At 44.3% G+C, this 19,988-nt stretch overlaps 1 protein-coding gene across 9 annotated transcripts in view; it reads right to left on the bottom strand.

Annotated features, from left to right (window-relative positions):
- NTRK3 (neurotrophic receptor tyrosine kinase 3) overlaps window positions 1–19,988 on the bottom strand; it is a 386,596-nt gene that overhangs the window by 100,254 nt on the left and 266,354 nt on the right. For 2 of the 9 annotated variants that reach the window (XM_032175493.2, XM_032175494.2), the window contains 2 exons: window positions 9,948–10,082; window positions 6,028–8,119 (listed from right to left, as the gene is read on the bottom strand). The exons of 6 other annotated variants lie outside the window; for them this stretch is intronic. In XM_032175493.2, the coding sequence (XP_032031384.1) occupies window positions 8,001–8,119; window positions 9,948–10,082 (254 nt within the window). In that variant the 3' untranslated portion in view covers window positions 6,028–8,000. Of the gene's footprint in view, window positions 1–6,027; window positions 8,120–9,947; window positions 10,083–19,988 lie in introns of those variants that run through there. One more of the 9 variants, XM_032175495.2, reaches the window with a different exon arrangement.

The raw sequence follows: 19,988 nt of genomic DNA, 5'->3' as shown, positions 1-19,988 counted from the left end.
AGCAGTCTTGACAGAAGTTGTTTGAGATTTACTCTCATGTTCTCTGCCATGTGAATTTTCTTTCAGAATTAACAGCAAGAGCATCCAGAGGTTCTGACAGAATATAATTAATAGGCTAGATTTAGTTAGTATCTAGCCAGTACTCTGGAATGTTCCTTCTGTCACCCTTGCCTTGACTTTGGCAGCAAGAGGGCAGAGCTTGGAGACTGCTTGTCTGACTCAGTGCTGAGAAAGACTGGAAATTAGCCTTTGTAGGTGCAGGGGTCCCCTGTGTCACACAGGCTAAACCCTTTCAGCTTAAAACTAGAGGACCCGACATGCTCGAGAACCTAGCTGTGAGAGGTAAATATTTCCCTAGGCCTGTGCAGCTGCTAAGGACCATGTCACAGGTTCTGTAGACCTGCCCCATCCCTGGAAGAGCACATGTGCTCCCCACAGCTCCACACCCTCTCTTTTTATGAGAAGTGTATTTTTGAAGGTCAGGATTTCATGAATTTTGGCCAAAGGCTATTGCAAGCCTTGCAGAGTAAAGAATACCACAATGTGATTTTTAAACGACATTAAGAGGTCCCAAACAGACTGAAGATAGTGTGAACTTTGGAGTGAGAAAGTAAGCGGTCTATCAGAACTCTGTAACAGAGGCATCATCAGGCCATATTAGACAGCAGTGAAGTCACTTTCCCCTTTGCCAAGGCTAAGTCCTTGTCCTTCTCACTGCAGAATGAACTTAAGGGCAAGGGAGGGGAGAATGTGTCTTTTTCACGGAAATAGGCCACTTGCTCCAGTGAGGTCTCCAAAGGCAGAGCTAGGTTTCATTGTGCTGCCATGGTAACAGCACACAGGTGGCAGAAACTGAGGCAAAGACAGCCATGAAGACAAGCTGGTCATCATTGCAATCCACCAAGGCTTCCGGCATTGCTTACCAAAGCCAGATTTGGTAGTGTTTTCTGAGGTGACATGATGTTCTGTCCCTCAAACTTGGAAGAAGGCAAAAGTCAGGGACTGCCATTCTGAAATGATGCTTTTGGGCAGCCTCACTCTTTGCTCTGCAAAGCCTCTCCATAGCTGAGCAGGGGATTTTGACCACCCCTCCGAACTCAGACATTACCTGACATTACTTTTAGGGTGTCAAGTGAGAACTGCTTGAGGGTTTTGGCTCTCAGAAAAGCCAAGCTCCATTCTTCTTGACTTATGCCAAAGGCCCCAGTCTCCACCCATAGGTAAATCAAAGTCAGGTTCATCTATTTAACAGAGGCTTTGAGAGGATCCTTTTGGCAGAGGGTCATGAGAAAATACCATGATCCTGAGAAGGCCAGGTGCCCATCTGATCCCATGTGGAAGGTTCATGTATCTTGGTTTGAAAGGCCCACCAGAGCCTTCAGCTACGATTTCTCTACAGCTCAGTTCTCTGGGTAACTTGCAACCCTGCCTTTCTGCTCTACCCCAGTGTTCCAAGTTCCTTCCCAGATACAACCCACACAGAACTGGGCTGGAGGCCTTTGACACCAAATCTGAGCCATCAGTACCTTCTACGTCCCTGTGGGATCTGTGCTCCTCAGAAGTGCTCCTGTCTTTCTTGTTCCCTTCTCTCAAAGCAGAGCATGCCCCAGTCAAAGGTTTTCCTCTGATATCTTCCTTGTTCCCCTCGTTTTTGTCAATCCTCACCATCCTGGCCCAGGAGCATACAGAACATTTGAGCAATGCATTCACACCCACCCAGAAGTCAAGCATAATGAGGAGAGAAGATCTAGCTCTCTCAGGCACAAACACCCAGATATTTTGTGAAAGAAGGAAAATGTGCCAAAATGAAAAGGAGCAAAAATGCAGAGGGGTATTAGACCTTATCACCCGTGCAGAAATCTCTTCCCTCATCAAGATTTAATTTCATGGGAAACTGGGGTCACCCTATGGAAGTTTTATCCACTGAGTAGGAGAAATTGGAACAAAAGTCCTACCCAAGAGGGCCTCAGAATCCTGATGGAATTTCAGAACCACCCAAAAAAGCAGACAAGGGACTTATCTCTTGCCAGCATGTCTCCTTCAACTCACTTTTGGGTTCAAGTAGGGTTGAAGAAGGAGTCTTATTTAGCTCTGGAAATATATTGTCAGATCTAGGCTGAGGTTTTCTTGGGAGGTGGGAAGTACAGGGGGTGGTAACAGTAGGATTTCTAAAGGCAAAATACAGAACCAGAGCTATCCAAGGAATCTGGAGGCTGCAAGCAGCTTCGCCCACATCAGCCAGCATTAAAGATTGGCAATGTGTTGGGTGGGGGAGAACTGGGAGAGAGGAGGAGGAGAGCTCCAGGCCCTTGCTGGACAGTCCAGATGGAAGCCAGACTCCCCATTGTTCTCCACCTTCCTCCCGTCTCCGCTGTCACGCTTAAGAGTTTTCCCTGGCCCTTCACAGAGAAGACTCCAAGCAGCCAGCATCGCCCTCTCCCCCTCCCTGTCTCTCCCTCCCTGCCACCTTCATTTTGCTCTTACTTTCAGAGTCATGCTGGCAGCAATGTGCGAGTCTAGCCAGAGCACAGGAGTCAGTAAACCCTGAAGGAACAAAGGCTCCGGCTCTTTGCCTAATCCATGTCTGGCTCCGTGCAGAAAGCTACACAACAATGAAGTCGTCCTGCATTGATCTGCCCGCTCCTGAGCTTTCCCGTGGCATCCAACCCTCCCTTGCTGCCTCACCATTGTATCTGAGATGCTTGATCCTTTGCTCGTGCCTGGGCATGACCTGAGGGAACTGGGACGAGCCAGGGGATGTGTCACAGCCCAGTGCTGTGCTGCGGTCACACCTGTGGCTGGGGAGGTGGAGGTGAGGATTCAGCTGCTGGGAGCTTGGCTGCAGAAAGGGATTCCCACACAAAAGAACAGACAGAGGTGGCTAGAGGTCAGATTCTTGACTTCCAAATTGAGCCTGATTCATGTTTGGTCTTTTTAGGGTGAGCATTGCATGGCTGAGCTTGGACATATCAGGAGGTCTTTGAGGTGGGGTGAAGAAAGGTTAAGTGACAGTGGGTAGTCAGACAAGGCCCTTTCTTCTACTACCTTCCTGTCTGAAGCTGCTTACCCTTGCCCAGACCTGGGCGCCTAACATGCTATCCTAAGGATCAGGTTGGTCTCATCCTTTCTTCAACCACCTTCCTATCTGAAGCTTCTCACCCTTGTCCAGACCTGGGCAGCCTAACTGCTATCCTAAGGATCAGGTTGGTCTCATCCACCTGGGCAGCCTAACTGCTATCCTAAGGATCAGGTTGGTCTCATCCAACAAGTCCTCCCCAATATCAAAGAGGCCATTATTGCTTGGGAATATCACCAACTGTAAGACATGTGATTAATCTCAGATCTAAGCCCAACCGTGCTTTCATAAACCCCCAAGTCACTAAAGGCTACAATGAGAGGAAAGAACGTTGCAGATATTCTTTTCTAGTCTTTAAAATCACCCTGTCCCAAAAGTTCCAGAAGGAAGTCAGGGATGGTGCTCATCCCTGAAGACCCCTGAAAGACTTATCTGTCTTAGGAGTGGAGTGGGGTTGGAGGGGAGCACCTAGGGGGTGTTCCACAATCATAGCCTTCCAGGAGCAGAAGATGTGCAACTTTAGGGGGCAGGAGAGTGGCCAAAAGCATTTTGAGGTGTCAGGCAGGCCCGCTGTCAGTCCTGGTTCTGCCAGTTTCAAGCTGTGAAAACCTGAGCTGGTTATTCAATCTTTCTGAGCTTCAGCTTCCTTGTGGGTAAAATGTGACTGGTTCTGAGTAAGTGCTTCATAAGATACATAGAATTATTACTATTAATGCCCCACAGTAAACCCATTCTTGGGAGCTTGGCAATCAGTTCCAGGACCTGGTCATGTAATGCTAGTAAAAGAGCCCAGCCTCTCCAGGGAATGTCCCTGGAATGTGTTAGATAGAATTTTACCTTGTTCTACAAGATCTTATTGGTACAGTTGAGTTTCTCATTCTCTAAGCTTCAGAACCAGCACCTGTCAACCACCTCTCTAGAATGAAGATCCAGAGAGCACCTGGCAAGCACCCTGGGTTCATGAACTGAGTCAGCTGTCAATCCATGCAGCAAAATCCCGCAGGACCAAAATGTAAGCTTAAGGTCTGAGAAAGCTACTGTGAAATCCTGTTGGTGACATTTGGATGCAGGAGGTCAGGGAGCTGCAGGACTGGCTGGTTCCCTGAGCCATCCTAAACTGAGGCCAGTCCAAACTGGCATCTTTCTGGGCTGCGTTCAGCTCTCCGCATATGCCCTATACCAGCTCTGACTTCCCTAGAGGCACCAACCCTGGGGTAAATGCCATGAGACTTCAACACCTAGCAGTAAAACATGGAAAACAGAGGCCTAGACTCCAATCGCAGCTGGTTCTTCATTCTGCCCAGCAACATTTCCATAGATCACCATAGTCATCCATAGTCTCTTCCTCTGTCAATTCAGATGTTCCAACTCTCCTTGGGTCTTCTCACTAGCAGCACAAGGACTTGCCTCATTCTTTATAGGCAAAATGGAAGCCACCAGACAAGAACTCCCTCACTTCCTTGCCCTATCACCTTGAAAAGACATTCCGCATCCTTTCCTCTTTTTGCCTCCTGCTCTATGGGAAGAGCACTCCCTCCACCAGGCCAATGCTAGCCCCTCCTCCTGAGCTGTAGATATTTTTCCTTCCCATATTCTCAGGGGCCATTTTTATCTATTATCTCTTCTCCCATATACTGATAGGCTCCAAGCATCAGAACAAAACAAAGCTCAAATCTCTCTCATATTAAAAATGAAAGTTCTCCCTTGAACGAGTGCATCTCCTCATGGTCCCCAGGACAGCCCCAACCCTTCAGGCGTCTCTGTTCCAACTCTTTCTCCCTGGAACCCTTAAGAAGAGATAAATGCAGAGCTTGGTCCACCCCTCACCCAGGCCACTCTAGAGAGCAGGAGCTTCCATTTGGCATAAGGGGGTCTCAAACCAAACTAGACTTAAATAGAAGATAAAGCAACTGAGGGTATATAGAAAAGCACCAACCTAGCCTGATCAACTTCCTGTCAAACTGGAACATGAGCTCTTCCACGTTACTTTACTTGTCTCATCTCTACTTCCTCAATGACTGAGCTCCATCAAGGATTACTGGGGCCCAGTGAAGCAATCGGATCCGCCCAGGAGCCCTTTCCCAGCCCGCATTCTCCACTCTTGCTCCATCTCTCCTGCATACAGGGCCTCACGGTGTCCTCTCCTCCTGAAAGGAAGAGGGCAAGTTACAGGGAGCATTTCAACTCTTCTAGCTGTGTCAGTGCCAGGGTCCAAGGATGCACAGATGTGCCAGTTCATCTAAGCATTTTACTCTTTGGCCTCTCCCTCCTGGCAGCCCACATGAAACTTGCCATGAGAGTGTGGCTCACCTGAGTGTGTGTGTGGGTGTGTGTGCATGAAAGGGAGTGTGTCTCTGAATGACCTGTATGCCCAAAGCCCCACCTTTCCTTGGGCAGGGTCACTTTCCCAACATCCACAGGGAACATACAAAACCACTCCATCCCAGGGACAGCCCCACTGGCTTCGCTGGTGCACCAAAGATAAAGGATCCCCAACCCCACTCCCAGACCCCCATATATCAGCTCTCAAGAGAAGATTTCTGTGAGCCTTGGCTGCTCAGACAACAGAACATTCCCCAGCTACCAAAGGAGTGAGGGTCTCAGTGGCCTCAGTAGTGTCTGTAGAAGTAGTGTCTGTAGAAGTCAGGTTTGAATCTTGCTTTCACCTCTCACACTGTGTGACCCTGGGTGAACCATTCAACTTCTCTGAGCCTCTAATTCTTTCTCAGTACGATGAAAAAGCACTTTACTGTATGAGCCTAACCTATCTGGAAGACTCTCAATGAAAGCAACCAATGGAACAGATTGTGAACACCTTTGTAAACATAGAACTTAACTAAGAAACTTCTTTAAAAGAGTAACAGGAAAACAGGAAAAAATGCAGGTAACCTGGAATTTCTGTATTTTGAATGTTTTTGCAAAATTTCCAAATAAGAGGTCTGATTCAGTCATTTCATTAGAAAATAAAGTGTTTATTAAGAAACTATACACTGAACACTCCTATAAGTCTCTGTGGAAACACAACGCCCCATTGTCATAGCACAAGGTGAGGAAAATGGCAGAATAAAAGATGCTGGGATGGATGGAGCCTGGGAGGCTGGAAATGAGGTAATGATTTACAATAATTAAAAAACTTCATCCTCAAGCTTACTCCTTAAAGCCACACTTGGGAGGAGGCCCTGGACCCAAAGCATCAGCAGGGCATAATGGGGATCAGCCTGACATGGAGCAATGGGGAGCAGGATGAGGAGAGCTGGAGGGGGCGAGATAAACACACACCTGGAGCCCTGGAGAGAACCTGAACTCCCAGGTGATACTCTGGAGGCTGCCCCAGATACTGGGCAAGAACTTGGAAAGCCTCATGTTTTTAAACCCCATGGAGGCATTTGCAGAATCGGGCTGGGATCCTGACATGAAGAACCACCATCCACAGGACCCAAGAAGTAAAATGGGAATCCAAACTCCCAGTTAAATTTGCCAAAGGCATAGACTCTATGCTCTACTAGTGTGCAACACCACCCCAAAACAATGGTGGGTTAAAACAACCACCTTTTTCCCCCACAAGCCCCCCACAGGATGCTCCCAGTTTCATGCTCTCCACCATTAGGTGGGCAGCCTATGCTGACTTCACACAATGGAGGCCCCATGGGCCAGTGGAGCTGGGAGCCAGAAGTCTACTCCACCAATGAGTCAGCAAATACGGGAGAGTTTCAGGCCCTACAAATGTGCCTTTCCTACTGAAGAAGGGAAAGTCACCCCCTTCCCTCTCCTCAGTGGATCAAGTTGAAAATGGGGGAAGCGAGCCCCCTCTTTGGGAGAGGGTGGCCATGGAGTAAGGCATGAGTCAAAGCAAGCAAAGTAAACACACATATTGACCAGAGAACAGGAGGACACTTCCATTGGTGCCATGAGAGGGGCTGGAGGAGGCCAAGTTTTACTTCTCTTCCCCTTCAGTTCATCTTGACCTTGAAATGCTGATTCCATTGGGTTCCAAAAGTTCTCAGAGTCAAGAATAAGTGGAAGTAGGGGAAGAGAGCCAATCCCGGGATCATGGGCTGGCAGGAAGGGCCTTTGTCCCTGATTCCCTTGGTCCCTTGTGGTCCTAGTAGGATGGCCAGTTCATGGGTAAAACCTCCTGCAGCCAAAGCTTGTTGGAACTGCAGATCTAAGGGCCCAGGAAGAGCCTGGAGAAACTCTCCTCTGCAAGGAGTTTTCTAATATCGCACTCATTGTGAGCCGTTCCAGAGAGAAGAGGAAGTAGGGGGCAAGTATGTCCCAAAAAAGGATGATTTTTCCACCGAAAATAAAAATAAAAATATAAAGTGATTGGTTTCCATTCTTTCCTCTGAGACCTAACTTGGTGCCAATACTTGAGCCTGGCTCCCCCTCCTCTTACCGCGCTGTCTCCACCTCTGCTTAGGTGCTCTCTGTGACTCTTCCCCACTGGAGGTTGCAGGGCGACGAGGTCACTAAGAGGACCGCATTGTATCCTGGGAGAGCCAGGGAGACCCCACGCTTCCAAGCAGGGAAAGTGAGGCTGGAGCACGGCTGGACTTCATCAGGCTTTCTTGTGATGGTTAGGTTGTTTTTGTAAAGCAAGAGAATGGCTAGTGTATTTAAAAGATGCTCCTGGTGCACAGGTTTTTAATTCTCTTTATTGGCTCTAAAGATGGTGGCAGGAGCTGCCTCGTAGGCCGGGAAAAAAGGAGCACAGTGATGATTGGAGGGAAGGGGCAACCCTGCCAGTGGTGGATGGGGGAAAACACCCATCTGGTGGTGTTAAAGGGTGCCGGGGCACTGGTGACTCATGCAGTTTCTACTTAGCATCCCTGGATCCAAAGAGAAAAACGCCTAGAGCTTCCAACCTCTCAGAGGGCCCAGCCTACCAAGGTGACATCAAAACAAGGAGGCTTAAAAGGAGTTTTTAAAAGCCATGACGTCCTTTGCTGAAATAAACATTGACATCCTCAACATAGATGCCATGGTTAAGAGGCTTGGAATGTCCGGGAAGGCTTATTGGATTCAACATAATTTCTCTGAAACCTATAAAAAACAAAAAGAAAAAAAAAAAAAACAGAAAAAAGCAAAATAAAGTAAAAACCAAAATCCCCAAAGAAGATCAAAACTAGGAGGGGAAACAGAGAGGGAGATTGAAAGGGGAAGAACTGTCAGCAAAAGGGAAGGATAGGAGGAGGGGATTAACTTAAAACCCTGCATGGTCAGAGAAACTGGAAACACTCCATTTTGCTGCAGCCTCCACTGAACCGAGTGAGGGAAGGGAGCAAAACCTTTGGGGGCTTGGCCTTGGATTGTCATGGAAGAGGAGGCGAGGTCTCATCTAAGTGGGTCTCAGTCTATAAGCGTCTTTCTGAAAGGAGGAGCCCCTGACGATGAGCTGAGGGGTGTGTCAGAGAAGGGGTATGCACTGTAGGGTCACTAAGGGGCTAAGGGATGGGAGGAGAAGGCTATGCTTTCCCAGAACTGACGTTCTTTAAGGATACCAGAGGGGCATTTCTAATTCTAGGAGCTAAAATTACATAGACCACTTCTGACCACACCAGGAGGTGGGGATGCTATACTCCCAAGCCTACAAGCTCTTTCTCATTGACATTTTCACCTCACACCACAGGTCTGTGGAAGGTTTAGAGAGTAACGGCTGATCTCTGAGCCTTGTCATCTTTCCAAATCTTACAGGGGAGGAAAATACCCTGGAGTAGTAACACTGGTGGCCCCCAAGCCATGTGCTGCCTCGAGCAAGGAGGACTTCCATGACAGCTCATTTCCTTTCTGGCCATACAGCCATGGACTGAGTTAGGATGTCCTGAAAAGCGGGCGTTCCTAATAAAATCTCCAGAAAGATGTTGCTCAATCAACTACAGATTGAAAAAGTGTCTGTAAATAGTGTGTGTGTGCATTTGCATGTGTGTGTGTTTTCATGTGTACACGTGTGTGTTTGCATGCATGTATTTGTTTGCATGTGTGTCTGCATGTGTATTTGTGTGTTTGTGTGCATCTGTATGTGGATGTGTGTGTTTGCATGTGTACGCCTGTGTGTTTTCATGTGGATGTGTTTGTGTGTTTGCATGTGTACACGTGTGTTTGCATGTGTATGTGTGTATGTGTGTGTTCCATGTGTGTGTTTGCATGTGTGTATGTGCGAATGTGTGTGTGCACACATGTGTGTGTTTGAATGTGTATATGTGTGTGAATATGTGCACAGAGTAAGCCTATCTTTTTATGGAAGCTATGCTCAGGAATGCAAAGGTCATAAGGGACCTCTAGACATTGGGAATATGATGGGAAAAAATTGAAACAAAATTTGATTGCATTGAGACTTTCCTCTCCTCCTGCCCAGGACATGCTATGGACAAAACAGTATTGAGTCATTTGGGGTGCTGGGACCCCTTCCTCTGAAGGAGGTGGGGTCAGATTTGTGAAGATAGAGGAAACCTTCCTTGCCTGTGACATCATGTTTGGAGGGAGGCTCAGTTTCAAGGTGAGACGTTTCTGAGATAGCATCCCTGCCCTGACCCCAGATAAAGGTTCTCTTGGGTATGAAGGAAAAGGGAAGGAAGGCCATTGGTCTGGGCAGCCTGCTGAGAAAGTTTGTGACACCACTGTTTCTTTCCAGGCCATGGTCCTCTCTTGCTTCTCCCATAGACCTTACCTAGGCCCTATGAAGCTTCCTCCTCCAGAAGACACTCCTTTAACTTAAGGGATTTTTTCAGTACCAAATCCCGTGCTGGGCACCTAGTCATACCTCGGTCCACGAAATATATGGAGGCTTGATGAGTCTTAAGGTCTTAAGAACCAAAATTGGTTAGGGGAGGGGTCTTTACTGCATACAAAGACGTCAAAGGAGGTAACTCACCATGTGACCTTGGGTAAGACACTTCCCCACTCTGGACCTCAGGTTCCTCATATATATAGTGAGTTGATGGGACTAGATGATCTCTATTGTCCTTCAAGTTTAATATCCCATGATTGTCTATGTTTGAAAAGACCCCTGGCAGAAGAGGCAGACATGGGGGAATTAATGGTCAGTATTAAACCCCAAGTGCAAAAAACATGGGAAAGTATTTTTCTTAAGTGCACAATGCCAGAAACAGAAATCCAGGTGTTCTCAGCTCCTGTACCCACTCTGCTGTGCCTGTAGGGGCAGCTGGTTTACTTTACACATAAAATCTAGATCCTAAGAATCTCACCCTGGCATTATAGAAATGGCACAAGTTAGAGTCAGAGAAGAAAGATTCACCATCACCATGAACTCTGTCCTGCACTTTTCCTAACATATTTGCCCCCCATTTTCCTTCTTGGACCAGAATGTCTCAAAATTGTGTCCATCATTGCCATTCAGAGTGTTATTCCTGGGCCTGGACGGATGTTTCTTCTGACTTGGGAGATAATCCTGGACCCAAGACCCTCTTTCTGGCTCCTAATATCTCATCAATAAATTCAGCTAATTTTCAAGAGGAAAGCAATGTGACAAGGCGGGGATGATGAGGAGATGAGAGGAGGTGGTAGTGTTTCATTCCTTAAAATCTTCTTTGCCATTGTTAGGACATAAACGACTGGAAAAACAAAAGCTGTTGGCTCACCGAAGACCTGAAGACTACAACTTCTATAAAGAGATATCATTGTAGCTTCTGAGGGTGAAATCTCCTTTGGAGACCATGCAGCATTCGTGGGCCCTGGAAAGATCCGTGTCGGATCCATTAAAGACCAGGGCCAAGCCCGCCTAAGTCTCTGCCAAGGTCCCCAAAGCTGCCTTCGTGAACATGAGCCCTTTCCCATATGAGCCGGGATCTGAAGTTTGTTTTCTCTGGAACTCTTTCCCAGGTGGAGTCTTTCCAAGATTCTAAAAGCTGAAGCCTGATAGCATAAGAGGCACTGCTCCAAAATCCTCCATTCCTCCCCCTCTGTCTCAGAACAACCCCTGAGCAGAAAGGAAAAGGCATTTACTGTGGGAAGGGCAGGGGAGCCCAGAACCACAGTGGACACTGGTAAAGGGGTAAATGGGTGAAGACAAGGCTGAAGAGGGGCAAATCAAAGGCATTTCTAAAGAAGGCCTTTCCCACCAGGGGCCCACAGACCTCGCTACATCTAACCTTTTCCTCTGTCTGTCAACAGCTTTCCCCAAAACATTCAGCACAAAGGTACCTGTAGGCTCTCTGTAATTCAGAACAGAGCTGGGTCTTCAGGGATCTTCTAAGAATACTTTCCCTGAGAAGCAAGCCAGAGGCTCTGGGATCTTTTTGGGAAAGGGAGGGACATTGTAAATGGAGCTTATGGGAGAAGGGGCACTGAACACCCATACGATTGGATGAGAGGTTTTGAAGCCAATCCTACTGAGTCAAGATCTGGTTAAATCTCTAAAGTCGAGTCCTTCATATTGACTGCAGCAAGGAAAGGTTGGTTCCCATGGTTTTGCCCCATAAAAAGACCTTCAGACCTGTTTTTCTGAGATTCTTGCAGATTCTAATTCTCTCTCCCTTGCTGGGGTTTCACCCTTGTGCTCTGGCCTTGGGATTCTGGAGCTACCAGCCCAGCACCTTCCAGGGAGAAGGTATTCCCTGCATCTTCTGCCTACACTCTTTCCACCTGACTGTGGATTCTCACAGACCTCTCCTTCTCCTTCTGTCTCTGCTTCTTCCTTTTGTTATCTGAGATGAGACTATTACCTAACTGCATAAAGCAGTTTAGGTTATGGTTTAGACAATAGTCCCAATACCAAATGGAGTTCTATAGAATTATTTTCAAACATTCCCTCTTCAAATGTATTCATTCATCATCTTCAAGTTGCTACGTCACAGTAACCCTTAGCGCTGACACAGCACTGGCTGTGGAAAAAAGCATTTTGTACCTTAGCATGGGCTGAAATACACAGGAGTGCTGGTGCTGGGGCCCTGGGTGGTAGACTAACAGGGAGCCAGAAGGCAATGCAGTGGGAAGGGCATCCCACCCCAGTCAGGGTGCCACACTTTCCACAACCTTCCCACCTTTCCCCCAAGAGGCAAGAAGAGGTGGGATGTTTTTCAACCCCATTGCAGGTAGGCATGGAATGGAGAAGGAAGCTCCGAGCAATAACCAACTATGCCAGTCCTACCATCAGACATATTGCTGATTGCCCTGGAATCCATAGATCCATATAAGGGAGTGCCAGTGACAGACATCGCCTACAGTTAGTTCTTTATACCTCAACATCCCCAAAAGGTGGATAGTATTAACTCCACTTTACAAGGGAGAAAACTGCCTTTATAATATGGAGAAACAGCCCCAAGTTCACTTTGTGGCAAAGTCTAAATTTGAATCCAGCTCTTCATACCTCCAAAGTCCTTGCAACTGACCACTTTGCAATATGAATCCCATTTGTGGAAAACCAATATCCAGGAAGGGGGTGAAATGGAGGTCAAGGTAGTGACGGTAAGGACATTCTCTGGGGGAAGCAGGGATCTCACTCTGGCCACTTCAACAAGTTCTAAACAGAGGGCAGGGCTTTCTTACCTCATTAACAGCTTCCTTAGGAAGGTAAGCAGCACCATACCCTGTCATTCCCTCCTCTGGCCAACCCTGGTTTAATTCTATCCCTGGTGGCTTCACCCCCACCCTCACAATGACACTTCACATGCACTGGGACCTTCCAGATAAGGAACCCCAAACTCTGTCTGGTCACGGACTCCTTCATTTTGATGATGTTTCAGGGAGTTCGGCCTAGAGAGGATGAAAAATGACCACATGAACGTGAGGTAGTAAAGAGTATGGAGAGATGGATAATTAAAATATAGTCATACCCTAACCAAGGGTTGTGGAATATCTGAGAATACCCTTGGTAAGCCAAGCATGGTACCCAGTGGAACTCTTTCCTGAGCATCCACCCCAGGCCACTGTGTAAACAAGCATGGACAGAAATGAGTGCGTCTTGGTGAAGAAAGGATTCCTCATAGACACATGTCTCTTTCTTCTTTTCCTGCCTGTATGGTGGCCCTTCTAAGGTCGTGGGAAGGTGATCATCAAGGCATTCTAATGGTGCCTGGGCTACGGTTATGATTGATTTGTTCTGTATCTTTTCCTTGGTTGCAGTTATCACTTTTTTGAGTCTAAGCTCTTTCTTCTCGTGCCATCGGATTCAATAAAAGGATGGCGGCACTGGCTCAGTTGAGTGAGCCCCAAGTGCCTAGGCTTGCTGGCCACAGACTATGCTGCTTTAAACTTTCAGATTATTTCTTCTATTATTCTGAGATTGCAAACCTAACCCACAGGCCATATATGGCCTTAGGATGTGCCTTTTATTTTATTTTTTTAACACAAATGGTATTTTTAAAAATCTGTTGCTTAGTTGCCAGCATTTAAAACTTGGAGGATCTCATATTTAAAATATCCCCATTTCTAGCTTCCCTTGAAAATCCAAGAGTTCTGGCAATCCTGGGCCAGAATTTCTGCACAGTGATAACCACTGCGGTAGCCACTCAGTTTACATGAGGTGTGTGAGTGTGTGTTCTCCAGCTTGCCATATTCCCCACCAATTCCCATTATCCTCCACCCCTGCACTTATTTACAGTACCTGCATGGCTTGTCTTTGCATTTGAGATTTAAACTTTACAATAAACATTATGTTTATTGTACTAGGTTATAGGCTGTGCATTAAGACCAGGAAATTCCATCTCTGCAAGCCTTGTTGAATGCCCCTAAAATACCAAACTTATGCTCCCTCTGGTCATGGTTAACAATGATAAAGAAGTGGCTGGAAACCTACAGCAGAGGGACAAACCTATCTCAGAAGGGGGAGACAGCTCAGAAACTGAACTGTATGAGTAAGGGAAGCAAGTGTGTTCAGAAATCAGGTTCCCAACAAGACACAATGCTGAAGCATAATGCTGGAAAAAGCTACTGCTGGGAGAGAAGGTGGCACTCATGTCATCCACTGGCTGTGTCTTCCGCATTGCCTGATATGTATAAGGCACACGACAAAAGTTTGTTGAATGCCAACAAGCAGGACTTTTTAATATAGCTGTACATTTCATGGGGGAATAATTGGACCCAAAGTGTTCCTACATCCCTATAATAACAAACACATTTCAAAGGGTTCTATACAATATTGAAAGGTACTTGGAACCAAAATGTCCCTGTTGTATACTGTGTAGCTAAGAGTATTGAACTGAGACCCCCAACTTCAGTATGGGCCGCCTCTTCCTATAAAGTCACCTCAATGCTGCTGGGAAAATGAGTGATGAGATTGTCCTGGCCTGCTTGCTACAGTTGCCAAGTCTGGTTCCAGCTGTGTGCAGATGCTCAGAGGGAGGGGGCTGAGGCTGAATGTACCCCAACTACAATTTAGCTCATGGCATCATGCCCACAAGAAGTCACAGGGGGAGGACATCCATGCCTGGCTGAGATAAAGGGGCATGGACCACTGAGATTCTCAGACAAAAGCAAAAGGCTTGTTCCTGAAGGGATCTTGAAGGCTCTCACAGCTTGTCCCTGATGAGTATTTCAAGACTCTAACTCAAAAAAAGTGGGGAGGTGTGCTGCGGAGCCATCCGCCACTTGGCATCACTAAGACTATTCCAATGATAAGCTGATCTTGGCTTAAAGGAGTGAAATGTTAGTCCCCAGAGAAAGTGAAAATCCTTCCACTCCATAACATGGGTGAAGTGACCTCTTAGAATCATAATACTTCATAAGCCATGGAGCAGTATTAGTCATATGGAAAAAAAAGTTCTTTACCATTCTCAGAATTCACTATATAAGGAACAATTTGTAATAGCTGAGCATCTTCTTTTCTTGCTTAACTGAGAGTAGAGAGAATCTCAGGTATTAATAATCTATCTTCATTGCCTCCCTTGCACTTCAAAATATCTGTCTTTGTATTCAGTATATTTTTTCCTGAGTCTTTTGACTCTTTTCAAATGTTTGAAATATCTAAAATATCAAAAAAGTGTAGAAACTCTGTGCCTACCTCCAGCATTAACGATTTATAATATTTTGATATCTTCTTCTCAAGTTTCTAAACAAATAATATTACTGCAATGGCTGAGAACCCATGTGAGTCCACATATAACCCTGTTTCTCCTCTTCCCCATCACCAGAAGTAACCACTGCTCTGAAATAGCTGATTATCCTTCTCAGGAATCTTCAAATAATTTTGCTGCATATGCATATATCCATAACCAAATTATAGTTTTGTTCTGTGTAAGTTTACCTTTTAAAAAATGGATATTTCCTAGATTTATCCATGTTGATACATATAGCTCCCATTCATTAATTTTAGCTAACGAAGTCCATTATGTGAATATGCTACAAATTATTTGCCTATTCTGCCAACTGACACTTTTTTCTATCTTTTCATTATTCCAAAAAAAGTTGCAATCAATATTATTATACACATATCTGTATGCACATGTGGGAGAATTTCTCCAGAGCAGTAGTTGGCAAACTTATCCTATAAAGGACCAGATAGAAAATATTTTAGGCTTTGCAAACCATGCAGTCTCTGCTGCTACCACTAAACTCTGCCAGCATAGTCTGAAGGCAGCCATAGACAACACATAAACAAATGAGCGTGTTCCAGTAAAATTTCATTTGTAAAAATAGGCAAGAGCCCGATTTGGCCCTTGGCCAATGAGTGATAGTTTGCTGACCTCTACTATAGAGCTTTTTTACTTAAAGTGCAGGCAAGTGGACGAGCAGCATCAGCATCAGCTGGGAGTTGGGTAAAAATGAAGATGCTCAGACCCCGCTGAATCAACATCTGTGGTTTAATAAGCTCCTCAGGTGATTTCTATGCACAAAAACATTTGAGAAGCACATCTTTGGAGGATATCCCTAAATTTAGTGTAATTGAATCCTTAACATAATTCTATTGCTAAATGTTTACCCAAAGTAATGCCAACTCATATTTCTATAATCACTAAATGGATGAACTTCCTTCCCCATCTTCCCATGTCAGATATTTTTTCTAACAAACTGATGGGTGGTAGACGTTATCTCCTTGTAGTTTTAAGATTCATTTCCCTAATTACTACTGAGGTTGTACATCATCTCAACAAGGGTTTCCCCAATTAAGGAACTGTGAACTGCCTATTTGTATCCTTTCCTCATTTTCTTGTGTGTGTCTTTCTCTCTATATCTATGTATCTATATCTAGATATATCTATATCTAGATATAGATACATAGATATATATAGATAGATATGTGTGTGTATGTGTGTGAGTGTGTGTGTAGTTGTTACTCTTTATTTGTGGGAGTCTGTTATTTATTCTGTATGCAAATTCTTTGTTACATATATATGCATTGAAATGATGTCATCTCAAGCTACTGTTTGTCTTTTAACTTTGTATACAGTACTCATAGATTTTTTAAATTAATGTATTCAAATGTATTCACCTTTCCCTTTATGTTACTTAAATCTGTATGTTAAGAGGTATTTTCCTCCTCAATGTCAGGATATTACCTTTTCCTTTAAAAGTACTACGTTTAGGGCTGGGCGTGGTGGCTCAGGATCGTAATCCCAGCACTTTGGGAGGCCGAGGTGGGTGGATCACAAGATCAAGAGATCAAGACCATCCTGGCCAACATGGTGAAACCTTGTCTCTACTAAAAATATGAAAATTAGCTGGGCGTAGTGGCATGCGCCTGTAGTCCCAGCTACTTGGGAGGCTGAAGCAGGAGAATCTCTTGAACCCGGGAGGCGGAGGTTGCAGTGAGCCGAGATCGCGACACTGCACTCCAGCCTGGGTGAGAATCTGTGTCAAAAAAAAAATAATAATAAATAAAAAATAAAAGTACTACGTTTAATAAATCTCCCTTACAGAAGAATTATGAATAATTTATGCAGAGACTCCTCATTCAAGGAGGTAGAGCTTCACTTCCCCCCACCCCTTGAGTGTACACTGTTATTGGCTTACTTCCAAAGTATACGGAAAGAGGGAGAATGCAGTTTTGCAGTGGAGAAAACTGACAAACACCATCTCAGCCAGGTAATAAGGGTTAACATCATCAGTGTTAAGTCATGTGATAAGCATGCACTCTTTATATAAAGTGATGAGAATGGCCTTTCACCTCTGTGGTCTTCCTTCCCAATATCCCAACTGACAGCCAAAATTGAGAGATATTCTACATGAAACCTGACCATCAAGGTAATCAAGGGCAAGGAAAGTCTAAGAAACTGTCAGAGATCATAGAAGGCTAAGAAAACATGATAACTAAACGTAAAGTGGTGTTCTGGATGTGGTCCAGGAATGGAGAAAGGACATTTGGGGGAAACTGATGAAATCAGAGTATAGTATTGAACTTAATTAAGAATAACGTACCTACACTCGTTTCTTACTTGTGACAAATGTATCATGGTGTTATAGAATGAATACAATGGGAGAAACTGGATGAGAGATATAAGGGAATGCTCTGTACAACTGTTATAACTTTTCTGTATGTCTAAAGCTATTTTAAAATAAAAAGCTGATTTAAAATAAAAAGTTATACTTTAAATTTTCATCCAGAATTTATAATTTACTTTTTGACTGGTGTGAGGTAAAAACATCACTTTATTTTTCCTTATGGGGTTTAATAGTTTCTCCCTCTTGTTTTTTTGTTTTTGTATTTTTTTGTTTTTGAGATGGAGTCTCACTCTGTCACCAGGCTGGAATGCAATGGCGCTCCCAGGTACAAGTGATTCTCCTCTCCCAGCCTTCAGAGTGGCTGGGACTACAGGTATGTGCCAGCAAGCTTGGCTAATTTTTGTATTTTTAGTAAAGACAGAGTTTCACCATGTTGGCCATGATGGTCTCGATCTCTTGACCTCGTGATCTGCCTGCCTCGGCCTCCCAAAGTGCTGGGATTACAGCCATGAGCCACCATGCCCAGCCACACCTGGCCTAGTTTCTCTCTTTCATACTGACTTGCAATGACATGCACAAAAAAAAGCACGCATATCCACACATCTGTCTCCTATTTATCTATCTGTCTGTCTGTCTATCTATCTATCTATCTATCTATCTATCTATCTATCTATAAACATACACACATAAGTTTTCTGAGTGTTAAAAACAATTACTATACTTTAGCCTATTTGCTTTCCCTGTCTTCATTACTGTAACTTTAAAATAGGTATTTTTGTCTATTAGGGCATATCTCTTCAATCTTTATCTTCTTTTTAAAAAACACCTTGGCTATCTTGGTGTTTCATTCCTCCACATCAATTATAGGATAAGCATATCAGGCAAGAGCTTTCAAAAACTCTGTTGGAAGCTTTATAAAAATTGTATTCAATTTATATATTTAGGAGAAAATCAACATTATTATTACATTGTTTCTTCCCATCCATAAATAAAATATATGCTCCATTTACTCATTTCTTATTTTATACTCTTCATAACGTTTTGTGTTTTTCCATAGCCTCTTGCATATCCTTTGTTAGGTTTATACTTTTTTACTTCATATTTCTTGGTTTTATTTCATTTTTGCTACTGTAAATGTGATTTTTTTTTTCCATTAAATGATCTAATGGTGTTTAGGGAAGACATTGATTTTTGTTTATTGATCTTATATTAGCAAATTTGCTGGACTCCTTAATTAGTTTTAATGGTTACTTTATAAATATCTTTTGATGTTCTATGTAGGGTGATCAGAGTCTTCACAATAAGGATAATCTGTCTTTCCAATTCTTTTATTTCTTTTGTCTTATTGCAGTGGCTAGCATTACAAGAATATTATTGAATAAAAGTCATACACAATAACAAACATGCTTATCATTATATGTTTTTCATGTTTCATAAATTTTTTTATTTTTATTTTTTGAGAGAGGGTCTGGCTCTGTCACCCAGGTTGGAGTGCAGTGGTGCAATCTTGGCTCACTGCAACCTTCGCCTCCTGGGTCCAACAGTGGAGAAATAGGAACACTTTTACACTGTTGTTGGGTCTGTAAACTAGTTCAACCATTGTGGAAGACAGTGTGGCAATTCCTCAAGGATCTGGAACTAGAAATACTATTTGATCCAGCCACCCCATTACTGGGTATATACCCAAAGGATTATAAATCATGCCGCTATAAAGACACATGCACATGTATGTTTATTGTGGCACTATTCACAATAGTGAAGACTTGGAACCAACCCAAATGTCCATCAATGATAGACTGGATTAAGAAAATGTGGCACATATACACCATGGAATGCTATGCAGCCATAAAAAATGATGAGTTCGTGTCCTTTGTAGGGACATGGATGAAGCTGGAAACCACCATTCTCAGCAAACTATCGCAAGGACAAAAAACCAAACACTGCATGTTCTCACTCATAGGTGGGAATTGAACAATGAGAACACTTGGACACAGGAAGGGAAACATCACACACTGGGGCCTGTTGTGGGGTGGGGAGAGGGGGAGGAATAGCATTAGGAGATATACCTAATGTAAATGATGAGTTAATCGGTGCAGCACACCAACATGGCACATGGATACATATGTAACAAACCTGCACATTGTGCACATGTACCTAGAACTTAAAGTGTAAAAAAAAAAGTCCAAGAAAATAAATCGTATAGATCTAGTGCTGACACGAAAAAAAAAAGAGATTCTCATGCCTCAGCCATTTAAGTAGCTGGGATTACAGGTGCACACTAACACACCTGGCTAATTTTTGTATTTTTAGTAGAGATGTGGTTTCACCATGTTGGCCAGACTGGTCTATAACTCCTGACCTCAAGTGATGCGTCCACCTCAGCCTCCCAAAGTACTGGGATTACAAGTGTGAGCCATCATGCCTGGGCTTGTTTCATGATTTTTTATTGTAATTCATTTTGAGTGAGAAGAATTTTTTCTGGTTTTCTTTGTTTTTTCCCTTTTCCTTTTCTTCTCACTCATATTGTCCATTTTGTTGCTGCTGTTGTTGTTACCTCCATCTAGCCTCTTGGGACTTC

The sequence above is a fragment of the Hylobates moloch genome, unplaced genomic scaffold (assembly GCF_009828535.3).
Source record: "Hylobates moloch isolate HMO894 unplaced genomic scaffold, HMol_V3 SCAFFOLD_14, whole genome shotgun sequence".
NCBI classification, from domain to species: Eukaryota; Metazoa; Chordata; class Mammalia; order Primates; family Hylobatidae; genus Hylobates; species Hylobates moloch.
The sequence above is the reverse complement of the archived record's forward strand: the minus strand, read 5'-3'. Positions and strand labels throughout refer to the sequence as shown.